At 41.0% G+C, this 15779-nt stretch overlaps 1 protein-coding gene across 2 annotated transcripts in view; it reads right to left on the reverse strand.

Moving 5' to 3' along the window:
* The window catches only part of MLLT3 (MLLT3 super elongation complex subunit), a 154561-nt gene that overhangs the window by 50861 nt on the left and 87921 nt on the right, over positions 1-15779 (reverse strand). For both annotated transcript variants that reach the window (XM_067315581.1, XM_067315582.1), the window contains exon 5: positions 1691-1810. In XM_067315581.1, the coding sequence (XP_067171682.1) occupies positions 1691-1810 (120 nt within the window). The remainder of the gene's footprint in view (positions 1-1690; positions 1811-15779) is intronic.

Below are 15779 nucleotides of genomic sequence, written 5' to 3' on the forward strand. Positions count from 1 at the left end.
TCAACTTGCTTAAGTTTTCTGCCCCAGACAAAAGTTCATTGTCTGGGGAGGGTTTAGAAAACAACATCCCAGTTACCATTTGCTCATTAAAAGAATTACCAAGGAGACTCAAGACTTACCATGGAGTACAGTAAGTAGGTGGAGCACTAGTGTAGGACTTCGTATCACTTCTGCACTTCCCTGAACCTTTCTGTAGGAATCTAGGCTGCCTGATGTAGGCCAAGCCTCTGTTGGAATGCAGGGCAAGGCACAGGGGCATCCACATTACAGCTACAACCAAAGAAGGGGTTCAGAAACCGACTTTACAGAGGTATCCAACCTCACAAGGATCCATACTATTGCGAATAAGTAACTCATCTGCAGTATCAAGTGTTTGCAGCTGTCTCCCAGGCTAAGAAGCTGGGCAGTTACTTTCAGTACCCTGCATCCCTTCCTTCTAGGCATGATGCACCAGTTTTGGCACGCCAAAGTGCCCTCAGTCTAGTCCTCAGATTCACTCTACTCCACCTCCTCATCAGGAATGAAAATGATCACACTTCTCTACTTCCTTTGGCTGTTACAAGAACTGCATTACAGACTGTAAGACACTGGGATACAATGCAAACCAGGCAGTGACACACTAAAGAGAACTTTGTTTCTCTACATATCCTTTTTGTTGTGATACCTTCTTATTGATGCATACACTTAGGCATAACCATAGTTCACTACCTGACAGTTCTTCCACGATAAAAGATTGGGCATTTTGCCAGGAGAGAACATTTTGTACAGTTACAGAACACGAAAGTTATTGCTAAAAATGAGTATTGTTCTTGCAACACACAAAATCAGATGCCAGTAAGATTAGGTAACATATTTCAAGCTGGCAGATGCTACAAAAGGAAAATCAAAACCCAAATGATTTTTAAAACAGAATGGAGAAAAGGCTTATATGCTAATTCATTGATGAAGCAAGTAGTTGTGTTGCATTTGTTTCTCATTTTAATAATAACAGCATACTTTTTATTCCTCCACATGATTAATCATTTCGACAAACTAAAGAAGTTCTTTGCTGTTGTCGAAAGGTTCATTTATATTTTTCAAAAGGTTCATTGGAATACATCTTTTTATCATTTTCTAGCTCTGTGTATTCAATTTGATGTCCTAGAAATTGATGGCATATTGCTATCTTTGAAACACTTAGCAAAGAATAAATCCCTGAACTTTAAATATAATTAAAACCCCTAGATAATACAATCTTTCAAGTTTCTCTCTACACAGTTATCTTAGAAAGCATTCATTTAAAAATATTTAATAAACCAAACAATTATTTCTGTATTTTCTCAAATTCTATACATTTCTGTAGATCTCACTAAATCCTTTTCTGACTAAAAAACCCAGTTTCCTCCCTTTTCCTCCATCAAATCTTCTAATACTACAACGGACAACTAGAATTACTTCTGAGAGAGAAGGAAAGCAGTACATTTTCAAAAACCAATTAAATAATTCCTTAATTGGCATATATCCTCACAACCATCCTAGTTCAGCATTAATTTTATATAGCTAAAGTAAGTTCACATCAAATAAATAATTAGGCCTATTATCATTGGACTATATCACATGACTGTAAAAGTACCTAAGGAGATTATTTTTCAAGTTATTTCCCTTGGTATGCCTCACTGGTTCAAGTGTCTTTTGTCAAAATAAGTCTCACCTTCGGCCCATGAGATGACTTCTTCTTCACTTCAGAAAAAGACAGGGAGTTACTGGGAAGGTTGGGGAGATGAAGGCTCTGTCCTGAAGGGACCGATGTGCCATCTGACATTACCATAATCTGTCATAAGAGGAAAAGCATATTAAGTCAAACATTATCAACAGAAAGACTGAGACATGCGCACAGAAATAGTCTGACCTGCCTAAGGAATTAGCAAATCACACTGTAGAAGAATACCACCTCTTCAACAAGCGCTACCCTTGTTTCTTCTCAGCAGGGGATGGATTAATGAAACCATACTGCCATCCTCCATTTAATGAACAAATCACACCTTTCAATTTCCATGTGAGTACAACACAAGCCCTTGAGGAAGTGGCACAACTTGTTCCATTACTGTTCCTTACATAGCACTACGCCCAAGTCGTTAACTAGCATTCTTCCCCTTATTCTGATGTCTGGTAAAATTGAAAGTTTATCCGACCTGCAGTGAAAAGTTCATCAGGTTACTGACATCCCATAAAGAAATATGCATGTGCAGCAGTCTTTACTTTTGAAAGCAGCGTGATGGAAGATACACTGTAAAAATAACCTTTATTTTTAGTTCAGCTTTAGTATGAAAGCAACACAACTCTAATACCTCCAAGAAGAAGAATTCCTCATCGTCAAAGAGGCAAGCTGCATATTAACTTCAAGCTTCCGCCTTATCAGTTCTAGAGTACACTGGATGCCCCATAGGCAAAGAGTGGTTTTGCTATAACAAAAGTTTAGTACTGTGCTCTGTTTGTTGATTTTAAAGAACTCATGAGTGCAAACAGATCAATTGCAGAGGCCACAGAAAATTCAGCCATGGCTAGAGTGGTTACCAGACCTGTCAAAATTCAAGCTTTCCATCTAAAGATAAACTCAGTTAGCTCCTGCCTGTGCTCCAGTGCTGCTGTGCCTAGATCTTACTGCTTCTTAGCACAGCTATTAACTTATCTGTTGCTTCAAAAATACTAAATGCCAGACACAACTGACTTGCTGTCTGACCAGCACTGCAAATCTAGAGAGAGTTAGAGCTCTGCAACTGCAAGGAAGCAACTATCTCTCTCTACAGGGTCCCACACAACAAAGTCTCCCTTGCTTTCATGGATGCCCTGTGTGATCACCTTTGCCCCTCACATGACCCAAGGAGTCCTTCCTTGACCATAGGTTGCTGTATTAAAAAAAAAAAAAAAAAAAAAGCTTTTAAAAGCTTTTTATGTATCCATCAAACATTTTGTGAAATAGGATTCTGCACAGAACCAGAACACGCCAGCAGACAGGCCTCTCAAAAAACTGGGCAAAAAAAAATTGCTTCCAACTTGTAGTCAAGGTAAAGTCAATATCAATTAGCTATTGGGGTTCAACACAATAGGTGATTTTACTTTAGCCTGCCAAATACTTTTACCTCCACTTGCCAAGGGTTTTGGTTGAACTGAGCCCAGCTGAAAGCAAGAAAAGGCAGAAGATAACATAGAGAATAACTAGTAACAAGGATAATGTTACCACAAAATCTGCAGCCACATGTGTATATCACAAACCTGTGCAACATATACAGAAAATGCATTTGTTACTACCATTATTCTTTCTCACAGACCCAGTTAAATTGGGTGGTTAAATAAGACTGTTGGTTTAAAATGTTGCACCAAGTTTAATTTAGAGGAGAACAACTTTTTTTATAGAAAATACCACCTGCACTAAAATCAGTTGACCTTTCAGTAAAAGTAGACATAAACTCACCCACCCATAAAGAGTTTAAGCAGGTCTTTTATTGACACAGAGCAGTTCTGTTCATTTACTTGTATGAGTGAAAGGGGCATATCTACATGTTGCAGGAATAGACAGTCAGGAGAATCTGGGTTTGCCTTACTTTGATTATAAAAGCAAAGAAAGAAAAAATTCTGCTATGGATCTTTCTCCTAGGGTCAGAAGTTGCCAGTTTCTCCTTGAAGCATAACATTCTGACTAAGTAAAATATGTCTAGGTTAAACCACTGTTCTAATTTTTTTTTTAATTTAAATCGGTAAAAATTCCAGCTTAGAAATATTTATACATTCATTATAATACACAAATATTCTCACAAAGCTGACATTTTAAAAGAAGCTTATAGACCTTTTAGATATGTCAATTTCTGGGGTGGTATCCATTAAACTGTTATTTGGACTATTGACATTCAGAGCGTTCCAGAATATTTAGGAAAAAGATGGCTTTCTAACAGAAAGATCTGTAGGGCTGGGGTGGACAGCATTAGTACCATCTCAGTCCGGGCAGATCCGGCAAATTTAGCTCCAGACAGGAAGACAATAAATCCGATATAGATTTCAGAAGACAAAATATGGATATTCCAAATTGAGCCCCACAAATTTTTTTATTTCACTATAAACTCCATGAAATTGCAATTGTCGAATCAGAATTTTATTTAACATGATTAACAATGTACAGACATACCTCATTTTATTGAGCTTTTTTTTTTCTTTTTTCCAAATCGAAGGTTTGTGGCAACCCTGTGTCGAGCAAGTCTATCATCGGTGCCATTTTTCCAACAGCACGTGCTCACTTTGTGTCTCTGTGTCACATTTTGGTAATTCTCACAATATTTCAAACTTTTTCATTATTATTATATCTGTTATGGTGATCTGTGATCAGTGACCTTTGATGTTGCCATTGGAACTGTTTTGGGGCGCCATGAAGCATGCCCATATAAGGCGGTGAACTTAACTGATAAATGTTGTGTGTGTGATGACTGCTCTATATCAACTGGCTGTTCCCCCATCTCTCTCCCTCTCCTCGGGCCTCCCTGTTCCCTGAGACACGGCAATATCGAAATTAGGGCAATTGATAACCCGACAATGGCCTCTAAGTGTTCAAGTGAAAGGAAGGGTCGCACAGCTCTCACTTTAAATCAAAAGCTAGAAATGATGAAGCTTAGTGAGGAAGGCATGGCGAAAGCCGAGACAGGCCGAAAGCGAGGCCTCTTGCGCCAGACAGGTAGCCAAGCTGTGAATGCAAAGGAAAAGTTCTTGAAGGAAAGTCAAAGTGCTGCTCCAGTGAACACACAAATGACAAGAAAGCAAACAGCCTTCTGGCTGATAGGGAGAAAGTTTTGGTGGTCTGGGTAGAAGATCCAACCAGCCACAACATTCCCTTAAGCCAAAGCCTCATCCAGAGCAAGGCCCTAACTCTCTTCAACTCTGTGAAGGCTGAGAGAGGTGAGGAAGCTGCAGAAGAAAAGTTGGAAGCTAGCAGAGGTTGGTTCATGAGGTTTCAGGAAAGAAGCCGTCTCCATACCATAAAAGTGCAAGGTGAAGCAGCAAGTGCCGATGTAGAAGCTGCAGCAAGTTATGCAGAAGATCTAGCCAAGATAATTGCTGAAGGTGGCTACCCTAAACAACAGGTTTTCAGTGTAGACGAAACAGCATTATATTGGAAGAAGGTGCCACCTAGGACTTTCATAGCTAGAGAAGAGAAGTCCATGCCTGGCTTCAAAGCTTCAAAGGACAGGCTGCCTCTCTTGTTAGGGGCTAATGCAGCTGGTGACTGTAAGTTGAAGCCGATGCTCATTTACCATTCCGAAAATCCTAGAGCCCTTCAGAATTCTGCTAAATCTACTCTGCCTGTGCTCTATAAATGGAAAAACAAAGCCTGGATGACAGCCCCTCTGTTTACAACATGGTTTACTGAATATTTTAAGCCCACTGTTAAGACCTACTGCTGAGAAAAAAAGATTCCTGTCAAAATATTACTGCTCATTGACAATGCACCTGGTCACCCAAGAGCTCTGATGGAGATGTACAACAAGATTCATGTTGTTTTCATGCCTGCTAACACAAAATCTGTTCTGCAGCCCATGGATCAAGGAGTAATTTCGACTTTCAAGTCTTATTATTTAAGAAATACATTTCCTAAGGCTATAGCTGCCATAGATAGTGATTCCTCTGATGGATCTGGGCAAAGTCAACTGAAAACCTTCTGGAAAGGATTCATCATTCTAGATGCCATTAAGAACATTCGTGATTCATGGGAGGAGGTCCAAATATCAACATTCACAGGAATTTGGAAGAAGTTGACTCCAGCCCTCATTGATGACTTCGAGGAGTTCAAGACTTCAGTGGAGGAAGTAACTGCAGATGTGGTGGAAATAGCAAGAGAACTAGAATTAGAAGTGGAGCCTGAAGAGGTGACTGACTTGCTGCAATCTCATGATAAAACTTTAACGGATGAGGAGTTGCTTCTTATGGATGAGCAAAGAAAGTGGTTTCTTGAGATGGAATCTACTCCTGGTGAAGATGCTGTGAACATTGTTGAAATGACAACAAAGGATTTAGAATTACATGAACTTAGTTGATAAAGCAGCAGCAGGGTTTGAGAGGATTGACTCCAATTTGGAAAGAAGTTCTATTGTGGGTAAAATGCTATCAAACAACATCTCATGCTATGGAGAAATCCTTCGTGAAAGGAAGAGTCAGTCGATGTGGCAAACTTCCTTGCTGTCTTATTTCAAGAACTTGACACAGCCACCCCAACCTTCAGCAGCCACCACCCTGATCAGTCAGCAGCCATCAGCATCGAGGCAAGACCCTCCATCAGCAAAACGATGATGACTCACTGAAGGCTCAGATGATGGTTAGCAATTTTTAGCAATAAAGTATTTTTTAATTAAGGTATGTACATTTTTTTAGACATAATGCTATTGCACACTTAACAGACTACAGTATAATGTAAACATAACTTTTACATGCACTGGGAAACCAAAAAATTTGTGTGACTTGCTTTATTGCGATATTCACTTTATTGCGGTGGTCTGGAACCGAACCCACAATATCTCTGAGACATGCCTGTATGCAATAAGACAGAACAGTTCAGCATTCCAGATAAGCTCTATAAAGATGACAATAGCCCAAAGAAATCTTATGTCCAATTCAACCCTATGATAAAGCACACATCTCTTTTCCAAACTGATCCCGGTCAGAAAAAGAATCTGGTCCTCATTAAAATCCTTTACCTCAAAAAACCCCCCACTCCTTTTCCCTCTCAAAGAATAAGATGATTGTACTTCAATCAGTTTTCAGAGCAAGCCCCTACTTCTGCATTGTTACTATCAAGTATGTATATATATATATATATATGTGTGTGTGTACACACATACATACAAACATGGCACATTAAGTCAAGGCTAGCGCACCCAGAAGGAGAAGATATGAATGCATGTATCATTGCAAGCTACTAATTCTGCAGCAAGAATGAAAGCTAAACATAGCATGAGTTCTCCAGTACAACCACTCAATCTGTATTATTTTTTTTAACCATACTCCTCTCTTTTGCACTGCAAGTTTCCTACCAGGTTGCAGTTGCAGAGGACAGTGTGCCCCAGTGGATCAAGGACACTGCTGCAGCCCTTGCTTAGACCAAAACCACCTTGGACTTGGGCTTGCCTGCTCCCACAGTGAACCACTACAGGGACAGAAATCAGCAACTGTATTAATTCCCTTCCTCAGCCCTTTCCATGAGTTACTGCTCTGCTCATACAGATCACCAGCTCAGTGGGATCAAGACAAGGTCATGGGATCAGACACCAGTGCTGGTGTTGATGAAGATGAGATCACAGAGACAACAGCTTGACTTTAAACAAGTCAATTAAAGTGGTCATGTTATCACATCCTGAATTCACCAGTATTTAAAGCATGAACTCCTAGTTATAATTTTGCTGTTCTCTTACAGATTTAGCACAAGATTAATGATATTAAAGCAGAGCAAAGGCCTAGCTAAGCTCACAGCCTGCCTTTGATGTGGTCAACAGTGATAGTTTGAGGAAAGTATGGGAACAGGACAACTAACAAAGTGTTATTCTTCTCCCTGTCCCCCACCTCCTCTCTCAGCTTCCAGCAATCAATGGTTTAGGGATTTCACATGCCAGAGGCTCTATCCACATCACTGTCTTTAATAACCTTAATGCTATTCTATTAGACAAACTTCCATGAGTTTGTCTAATTGCTTCCTTGACTCATTTATTTTTCTGGAATCTGAAACTCCTGTGGCAATGAGTTCCACAATTTAATTGTGCATCTTCAGAAAGTACTTCTTCTTGAATATTTTAAGCCCAATGTCTGACTCCCATTCGGCACCTCCATAATCTTCATGTTATGACAAGGTCTCCCACAGTCTGGGCTTATCTAATGATATTCTGAAATGTATTACTGGCATGCGAGTTTTAAACTATGACTGTCAAACAAGGTAATCGTGGCTCCAGGCCTTGCAGTGATAAGTTTTGTCCAAAGAATGGATGGCTACCACAGAGGTGACTGATCACGCAAGGGCCATATAGAAACAGGCGCAAACAGCTTGGCAAAGTGAAGAGTGTGGCTTAGTCAAAACCTAGTGACTAGTAGGGTGCCAGAGGATCACTGTGAGAACTGAATGAGCCAGTGGTGTGATGGCAGTCCTGATACTGGTGGAAAAACCCTCCAGAATCTCAGTCCTCTCCTGAAAATATGAAGACGACTAAAGCCACTGAAGAAGAGAAAGTAATGAAAAAAGTCTTCTCCAGAAGCCCTAAAAACATTTGGTAAGAAAAAGTAGATTACAGTGGTGGGTCAGGTCAACGAATGGCTACATGGTATGGGCAACTGTGGCGGCTCATAGGGCTCATAGATAGTGCTGGGAAGGTACCCATGGGCTTGGCCACATCGTATCAGTGGCATGAAAGAAAGATCAGGAAATCCAAATACTAAGCTGAGAAGGAGACCTAAAATAACAATTTCAGCTGTAGCATATTATACAAGGCTTTTCCAATACCAAACTCAGGGGTGGAGAGAAGGGCGGTTTCAGCACAAGCTTGAGAATAAAGCAAAAAAAGCAGATGCTTCTAGCAAGCAAGCAAACTTTGGAAGTGGTGCAGAATCTTAGGGAAGCATGAGCTCTAAATCAGTAGTAATATTTAAAAAAAGATTTACAGAGATTTTAAAACAGGGGACTGGAGAAATGCAGACAAGTATAGAAGAACATACTGATTGTGAAGATGCATCTTCCTGAATAAAGCTAGAAAAAAACATTTAAGTTCAGCTAAGAAACAATGAAGTTGAAAAAAAAGAGTATTGTTTAAATAGGTCATGTAAAAACAGGCAGTTGGACATAGTTCTCCTTCACAAACATTAAACAGTTTTGAAAGAAAAGTCTGGGTGAATTAGAATATCTGGTTCTGAATAAGCATTAGAAACATGGTCAAAAGAAAATAACTCATTCCACAGTGTTACACGAGGGCATAAATGACACAAATGACAGAACAGATTCTATTAAGAGATACATCTTCATGTTGGTGGCTTTTTTTTTGTTTAAAGCTAAAGAAAAAAATGTATTTTAACTTTATCTGTCATTGAGAACTATAGAATCCTTGTGAATTAAAATTCCTTGCATCCATAGGAAGTGACTTATATTACACAATGCTAATGGCAACAATAGGGGGTTCTACAGACAAATGACAAAAAAAGGAAGGCTAAGGAAAATGCGGGCAGGCTGCTCAATGGAGCAACAAACCTTGTGACAAAGGACATGAGAAAGACTGAGCTGCTCAACGCTTTTTTGCCTCAGTTTTCACTAGTAAGATCTGTCCTCAGGCTTCCACAGTCCCTGAACCTCCTGGTGTACTTTGTCCACATGAAACAGTCAGGAACCCATGGGAGAGGAGGATTGAGTTTGGGAGCACTTCAGACATGGGGACATGGAGAAGTCTATGCGACCAGACAGGATACATATGAGGGTGCTGAAGAAGCTGGCCAGCATCATTGCGAGGAAGTTCTCTACCATCTTCAAGAGATCATGGCAATTGGGGAAGGCTCCTAACGACCAGAAAAAAGGCAAACATCACACCTGTCTTCAAGAAGGGCAAGAAGATCCACGGAACTACAGGCTGGTCAGCCTCACCCCAGTCCCTGGGAAGGTGATGGAGAAAATCCTTCCAGAAGCCACTTCCAGACATAGCAAGGTCAAGAAGGTGACTGGAAGAAGCCAGCACAGGTATACAAAGGGCAGTCCTGCCTAATGAACTGATAGTTTTCTGTGACTGGTGCTGTGGATAAGCAGAAAGCAGTTCATGTTGTGGATAAGTGGACTATGAAATGGGTGGAAAATAGGCTGGACTGCCAGGCTCAAAGGGTTGTGTTCAACAGCATGAGGCCCAGCTAGAGAACAATCACTAGCAGTGTTCCTCAGGGATCAACATTTGGCCCAATACTGCCATGTCTTCATTAATGTCTGGATAGGATAGAGTGAACTCTTGGCAAGTTTACAGATGATACCAAATTGAGGCGAGCAGCCAGTGTGCTAGAGGGCAGTACTGCCATTTAGAGGAACCTGGACCTGCTGAAGAAATGGGTAGATGGGAACCTAATGGATTTGAACAAAGGACAACACAAAGCAAAAGGTCTGGCCCTGGGAAGGATTAACCCCCTGCAGCAGGACAGGCTGAGGCTGACTGGCCAGGGAGCAGCTCTGCAGAAAAGGCCCTGGTGATCCTGATGGACAGACAACAAGTTGGCCAGGAGCAAGCAATGCACTCAGACAGCAGTGAGCAAAAAGAGGAGGCAGGGAAGCCTAACTACCTTCAATGATAAGAAAGTTCCTCATAAAAATAAATGACATTTTTACCTTTTCAGCAACTCCTTTAAACAATGCTTACAGGTTGCAGGGAGAACTTTAAAGACTACACTCAAAGATTAATGCAGACAAGTGTTCAGTTCTTCCCAGAGTACTGCACATAGCAACCTACTTCAGTATTAAGGGCTGGATATGTTTCTGAGGAAAACAAAAGGGAGTGGAGGAGCCATAGCAGGAGAGGGGAAGTCTCTATGCATCTGATGGCTCCAACTGCCTCACCGTCACACTACAAATCACAGACAAGCTTTTCTTAAACTCTAAAGTTTCTTCAGGAATAAAAATGAGAACATGTTAGAGTAAAAACAAATAACAATTTTATGAATTAGCATCATAATCAGATAATAAGTGGATATATATTTGTTATTGTTATTGAGAATTTGCTCTGCAAACATGCAGCATCAGCCTGTCCATCTGATAAAAGAAACTCAAGTTCTATTAGAGGTGACAGGCTTAGCTTTGCCTGCCAAGTTCCAGTTTAGACCATAACAAACACATTTTCCCCAATGAACTTCCCTCTCCTCTGCCCTTTTACCCTTACTCAAACACATATGGTCTGAAATGGCTTTCACAACAAGAAAAAAAAAAAATGTATATATGTATACACACACACACACAACACATACACAACTGGTGATTATTGGATACTTACTACTACATACTGCAAATCAAGAACCCAGCAATATTCACAATTGTGGTATGACCTACATGTGTTTTGCTGAGTGCTTTACCCACAAAAAAGCAAAATGAAGTATTTTTGAAAGTACCATAGTTAACAAGTCCACTGTATAGCTTTTCTTGGTATTTATGTAGGAATACTTGCAAAAGTCTCTTGACTGTAGTTTCCATGAAGCATTGACACAGATGGAAGGGCCGGGGAGGGAAGCACACAAGCTTAACTTTTGCATCCTAGATTATCAAACTGTTTATATTTGCACATGTTTTACTCCAGCTTTGGTTTGAGTCAAAAACAGTTCTCATAGAGCAGGTGTAAATGATCAGCAGAGTTTTCTTAGAATAGAAAGCTTGTCATGACCATTTTTATTGCCACCTAAACCACACAAATCAAAATAAAGTGTTGTCTGTGTTATGATGACTGAGCTTCATGAATAAATTGATAGATATTTTTAATCCATAAGCTTGTTCTACTTCAGAACTTTGAGAAAGTTGTTTTCTTTCAATGTTACCACTATTCTGAATAATAAAAGCAAGGTTCCTGGCCTCTTGCCATAGTCATCAGCCCTATCTTCACACATATAAGTGAATGAACTCCACTAGCTCCACTTTTCTGTAATACTCTACTATGAATAACTAGCCATTTTTTCATCACATGAAGTAATCTGTCATTAGCATGGCAAAAAAGCTGCACCTTCTCCATAGTTAGGACTAAGAAAGAGAAGTAGTTGTCTTTTTCCTCTCCTTCTTAGACAACGCAGAAAATAGATATCTCAGTATGACTACTTTTCAGAGATATCCTGTGCTGTTCAGGAGAAGCTCCATGAACATGAATGTTGGGATGGATGATGTTCAAGAAAAAAAAGAAGGATCTTTGAGCTGTTCCATAAGGCATATAGAAGTTCCGTCAGCAGATGATGTCAATTCCCAAGAAATTCAGCCTGCAATCTAGTGAAGATAGAGAGATGATGACTACATGGCCTGTGATCAAGACAAAAAGGAGAAAGACCAACAGCAGCAAGGATTAACGGAATAACTGCTTAATGTGACTGGACAGAAAACAGAAGAAAATTCAGATCCTTGCTGATGTTAGTCCCTGTCTTGCGCCAAAGCCCATCTGTTCCAGTGACACCAAGGTCTGCAGTCAATAAACAGTTCTAGGAGAGTTATTTAATAATGCAAGTTGTAGACAGAGATGGAAGGAGCCACACTGCATTTCACCATCCCTGTGAAAGAAGAACTGGAACCTCAGTGTAGGCAGCTCCTCAGTACACAACACTAAACTTGGGCAAGACAGAATTACTTTTGTTGGCTGATTTTTTCTTGGATTGCATTGTGACCCATGGGTTTTTTGCACCACCAACCACCACTAATAAGCCATTACATACATCAGTTTTAGCTTAGCGAACAGCAGACACAATAACATTAAAGTAAGGTTTAACAAGATCTTAATGTAATAACATATCTAAGAAAAATTTGTGAAAACAACACAAGTCCAAATCATATTGGAACATCCAAATACTACACTACAATACTACATCATGCTGATATTATCTATTATGGCAACTCCCACCACAGAGCAAAAAAACAACCCCCCAAAAAAACCCAAGTGTACATAAGCTATTTGTTACTTCCACTGCTGTCACAGACAGACATATGACTTCAAAACAGATTTTTTTTTAAACTTTTTTCACCAGTCCAACCCTAGAGAAAGATTTCCTCCTTTTGTCATAAATGCCAAATATGGCGCTATGCATACAAGTATTCAAACTGATCTGTCAGCAGTGCTATCTTGCCTCTAGTTCACCCAACACCCAGTTCAATAGCCTGCAGCTGCTGAGCTTGCAAGAAAAGCCTTTGTCTGCCAGTTGCTTTAAATAAAGGACAGCTTCATGGACCAGGGCAGCAGAGGATCAGTTAATTCTCCCAGAAACAGTGGGTATAAAAAGCCAATTTGTACCCATATTATTGGGTAGGAATGAACTCACTGCTTGATCCATCTGAAATGACCAACTTCCAAAATATTTGAGCTGCAGGCACCCTCTAGGGGCGTTCCATTTTGCTGCTCAGGACAACCAAGTGTTATGGAATGAAAAACTGGCAGGTATCTGATTTATATAGTCACATGCACCACTGAACAAGGTAGGGAATGAGGCAATCATAACTATGCACCACCAATTAACCCAATATAAATGTGAGCCCTTTTTCACTAACCCCAGCAATTTTTGCAACATTCTAAAACCATAATACCTTTACATAAACCTAGTCACAACTTACTCACAAGCCTCCCTACAAGAAGATTGATCTGCCAAAGACAACATTGTTATCTACCAACACTTTTGGCACCTTGAAGTACCCAGGTAACCAACAGCAAGAACAATCTGCTTTCTGAAATGCAAAACCTTCCTTCTTCAGATTGCAGTAGGGCATGCCTGAGTAACAGCTTCCAAGTATTCCATGAAACTGATCTCCAGCTTCCACAAACAGACATCTTGTCACCCCAGATCTGTAGGGGTCACAGTCCAACCATTCTACAAAGATTCTTACACTGTTAAAAACTTATGAGCTGTCACAATTGCTCCAGATTAACCCATCAGTGCTTCTGTGGGGGAATGAAGCACTACCAAAAAGCTCTTGCCTGACTCTTGCTTTTTGCTTTTCCTGAATGACAGGAGACCATCAAGAAGGCTGGAATAACCTTATCTTAAAAGGATCCATACCAAGCTACCTGTAGTTTCATTTACTGAGTTGGTAATCTAAGAACACTTCCATAAAGAAGCCTCAGAATAGACAGATGAATTTCCCCACTATGTGCTGCAGAGAAATTCAAAGAATAATACCTTCAGTGAGAGCTATGGGAGATCCTGTTTGAATTCTAGGCAAAATGATCCATTGCTACAACAGTACCACAGATGCAATTATACTTGTGTGGCATAAGGAATAGATAAACAGACTTCTTTGTGTGGCCCTGGGCTGCCACAGCCCAACATCATTTTACAGTGAAGAGCGAGTTCATTCACCACTGAGAGCACTTAGAGTCACAACAAAAATCCAAGTGCCTTGAACACCTATTATTCCCATTCCCAAAAAAAAAAAACCCTAAAGGGAAAAGAAAATATCTTATAATTTTTTTAAGTTCCTTACTTGAAGCAAAAGTGAACGTTAATCATGTAGTTAAAGAAAATTCAATTACTTAATTATGAAAAGTGTAAGATTAAAGATAATCCCTTGCTGGGAGCAGCATTATACCTAAAGCTGACCCTGGATAGAAGCCAACTATTCCAACTAACACAGAGGACTGACAAGGAAAAGGGGAGGGTAGAGACAAGAGGAAAACCCTCACAATTTCATCTTCATTACACTAGATTAGGAACACAAGCTTCAGAACATACATCACATAGCATCAGAAGTAACTAAAGAGACATTTGTCAACTGTTACACAGTGAAAACATGAGGATTTGAAACAACCTCCAATAATTGTCAGAGTATGCAGGGATGCGACACAGAAGGCTAAGGCCCATTTGGAATTAAATCCAGCAAGAGATGTCAAGAACAACAAGAAGGGCTTCTTCAAATACATCAGTAGCAAAAGAAAGACTAGGGAAAATGTGGGCCTGCTGCTGAATGGAGTGGGTGCCCTGGTGACGAAGGATACAGAGAAGGCAGAGTTACTGAATGCCTTCTTTGCTTCAATCTTTACTGGTCAGGCCAGCCCTCAGGAATCCCAGACCCTGGAGGCAAAAGAGAAAGTCTGGAGAAAGGAAGACTTTCCCTTGGTGGAGGAGGATCGGGTTGGAGATCATTTAAGCAAACTTGAGACCCATAGATCCAGGAGCCCTGATGGGATGCACCCATGAGTGCTGAGGGAGCTGGCGGATGTCATTGCTAGGCCACTCTCCATCATCTTGGCAAGGACATAGAGAAGAGGGGAGGTGCCTGAGGACTGGAAGAAAGCCAATGTCACCCCAGTCTTCAAAAAGGGCAAGAAGAAGGACCCAGGAAACTACAGGCCAGTCAGCCTCACCTCCATCCCTGGAAAGGTGATGGAGCAGCTCATCCTGGAGGCCATCTCCAAGCATGTGGAGGAAAAGAAGGTGATCAGGAGTAGTCAGCATGGCTTCACCAAGGGGAAATCATGCCTAACCAATCTGATAGCCTTCTATGATGGAATGACTGGCTGGGTAGATGAGGGGAGAGCAGTGGATGTTGTCTACCTAGACTTCAGCAAGGCTTTTGACACTGTCTCCCATAACATCCTCATAGACAAGCTCAGGAAGTGTGGGTTGGATGAGTGGACAGTGAGGTGGATTGAGAACTGGCTGAATGGCAGAGCTCAGAGGGTTGTGATCAGCGGTGCAGAGTCTAGTTGGAGGCCTGTAGCTAGCGGTGTCCCCCAGGGGTCAGTCCTGGGTCCAGTCTTGTTCAACTTCTTCATCAGTGACCTGGATGAAGGGACAGAGTGCACCCTCAGCAAGTTTGCTGATGATACCAAGCTGGGAGGAGTGGCTGATACCCCAGAGGGCTGTGCTGCCATTCAGAGAGACCTGGACAGGCTGGAGAGGTGGGCAGAGAGGAACCTCATGAAGTTCAAGGAAGGCAAGTGCAGGGTCCTGCACCTAGGGAGGAATAACCCCATGCACTAGGACAGGTTGGGGGCTGACCTGCTGGAAAGCAGCTCTGCCGAGAAGGACCTGGGAGTGCTGGTGGACACTGAGTTAACCATGAGGCAGCAATGTGCCCTTGTGGC

Source organism: Apteryx mantelli, chromosome Z, assembly GCF_036417845.1.
Source record: "Apteryx mantelli isolate bAptMan1 chromosome Z, bAptMan1.hap1, whole genome shotgun sequence".
NCBI lineage: Eukaryota > Metazoa > Chordata > Aves > Apterygiformes > Apterygidae > Apteryx > Apteryx mantelli.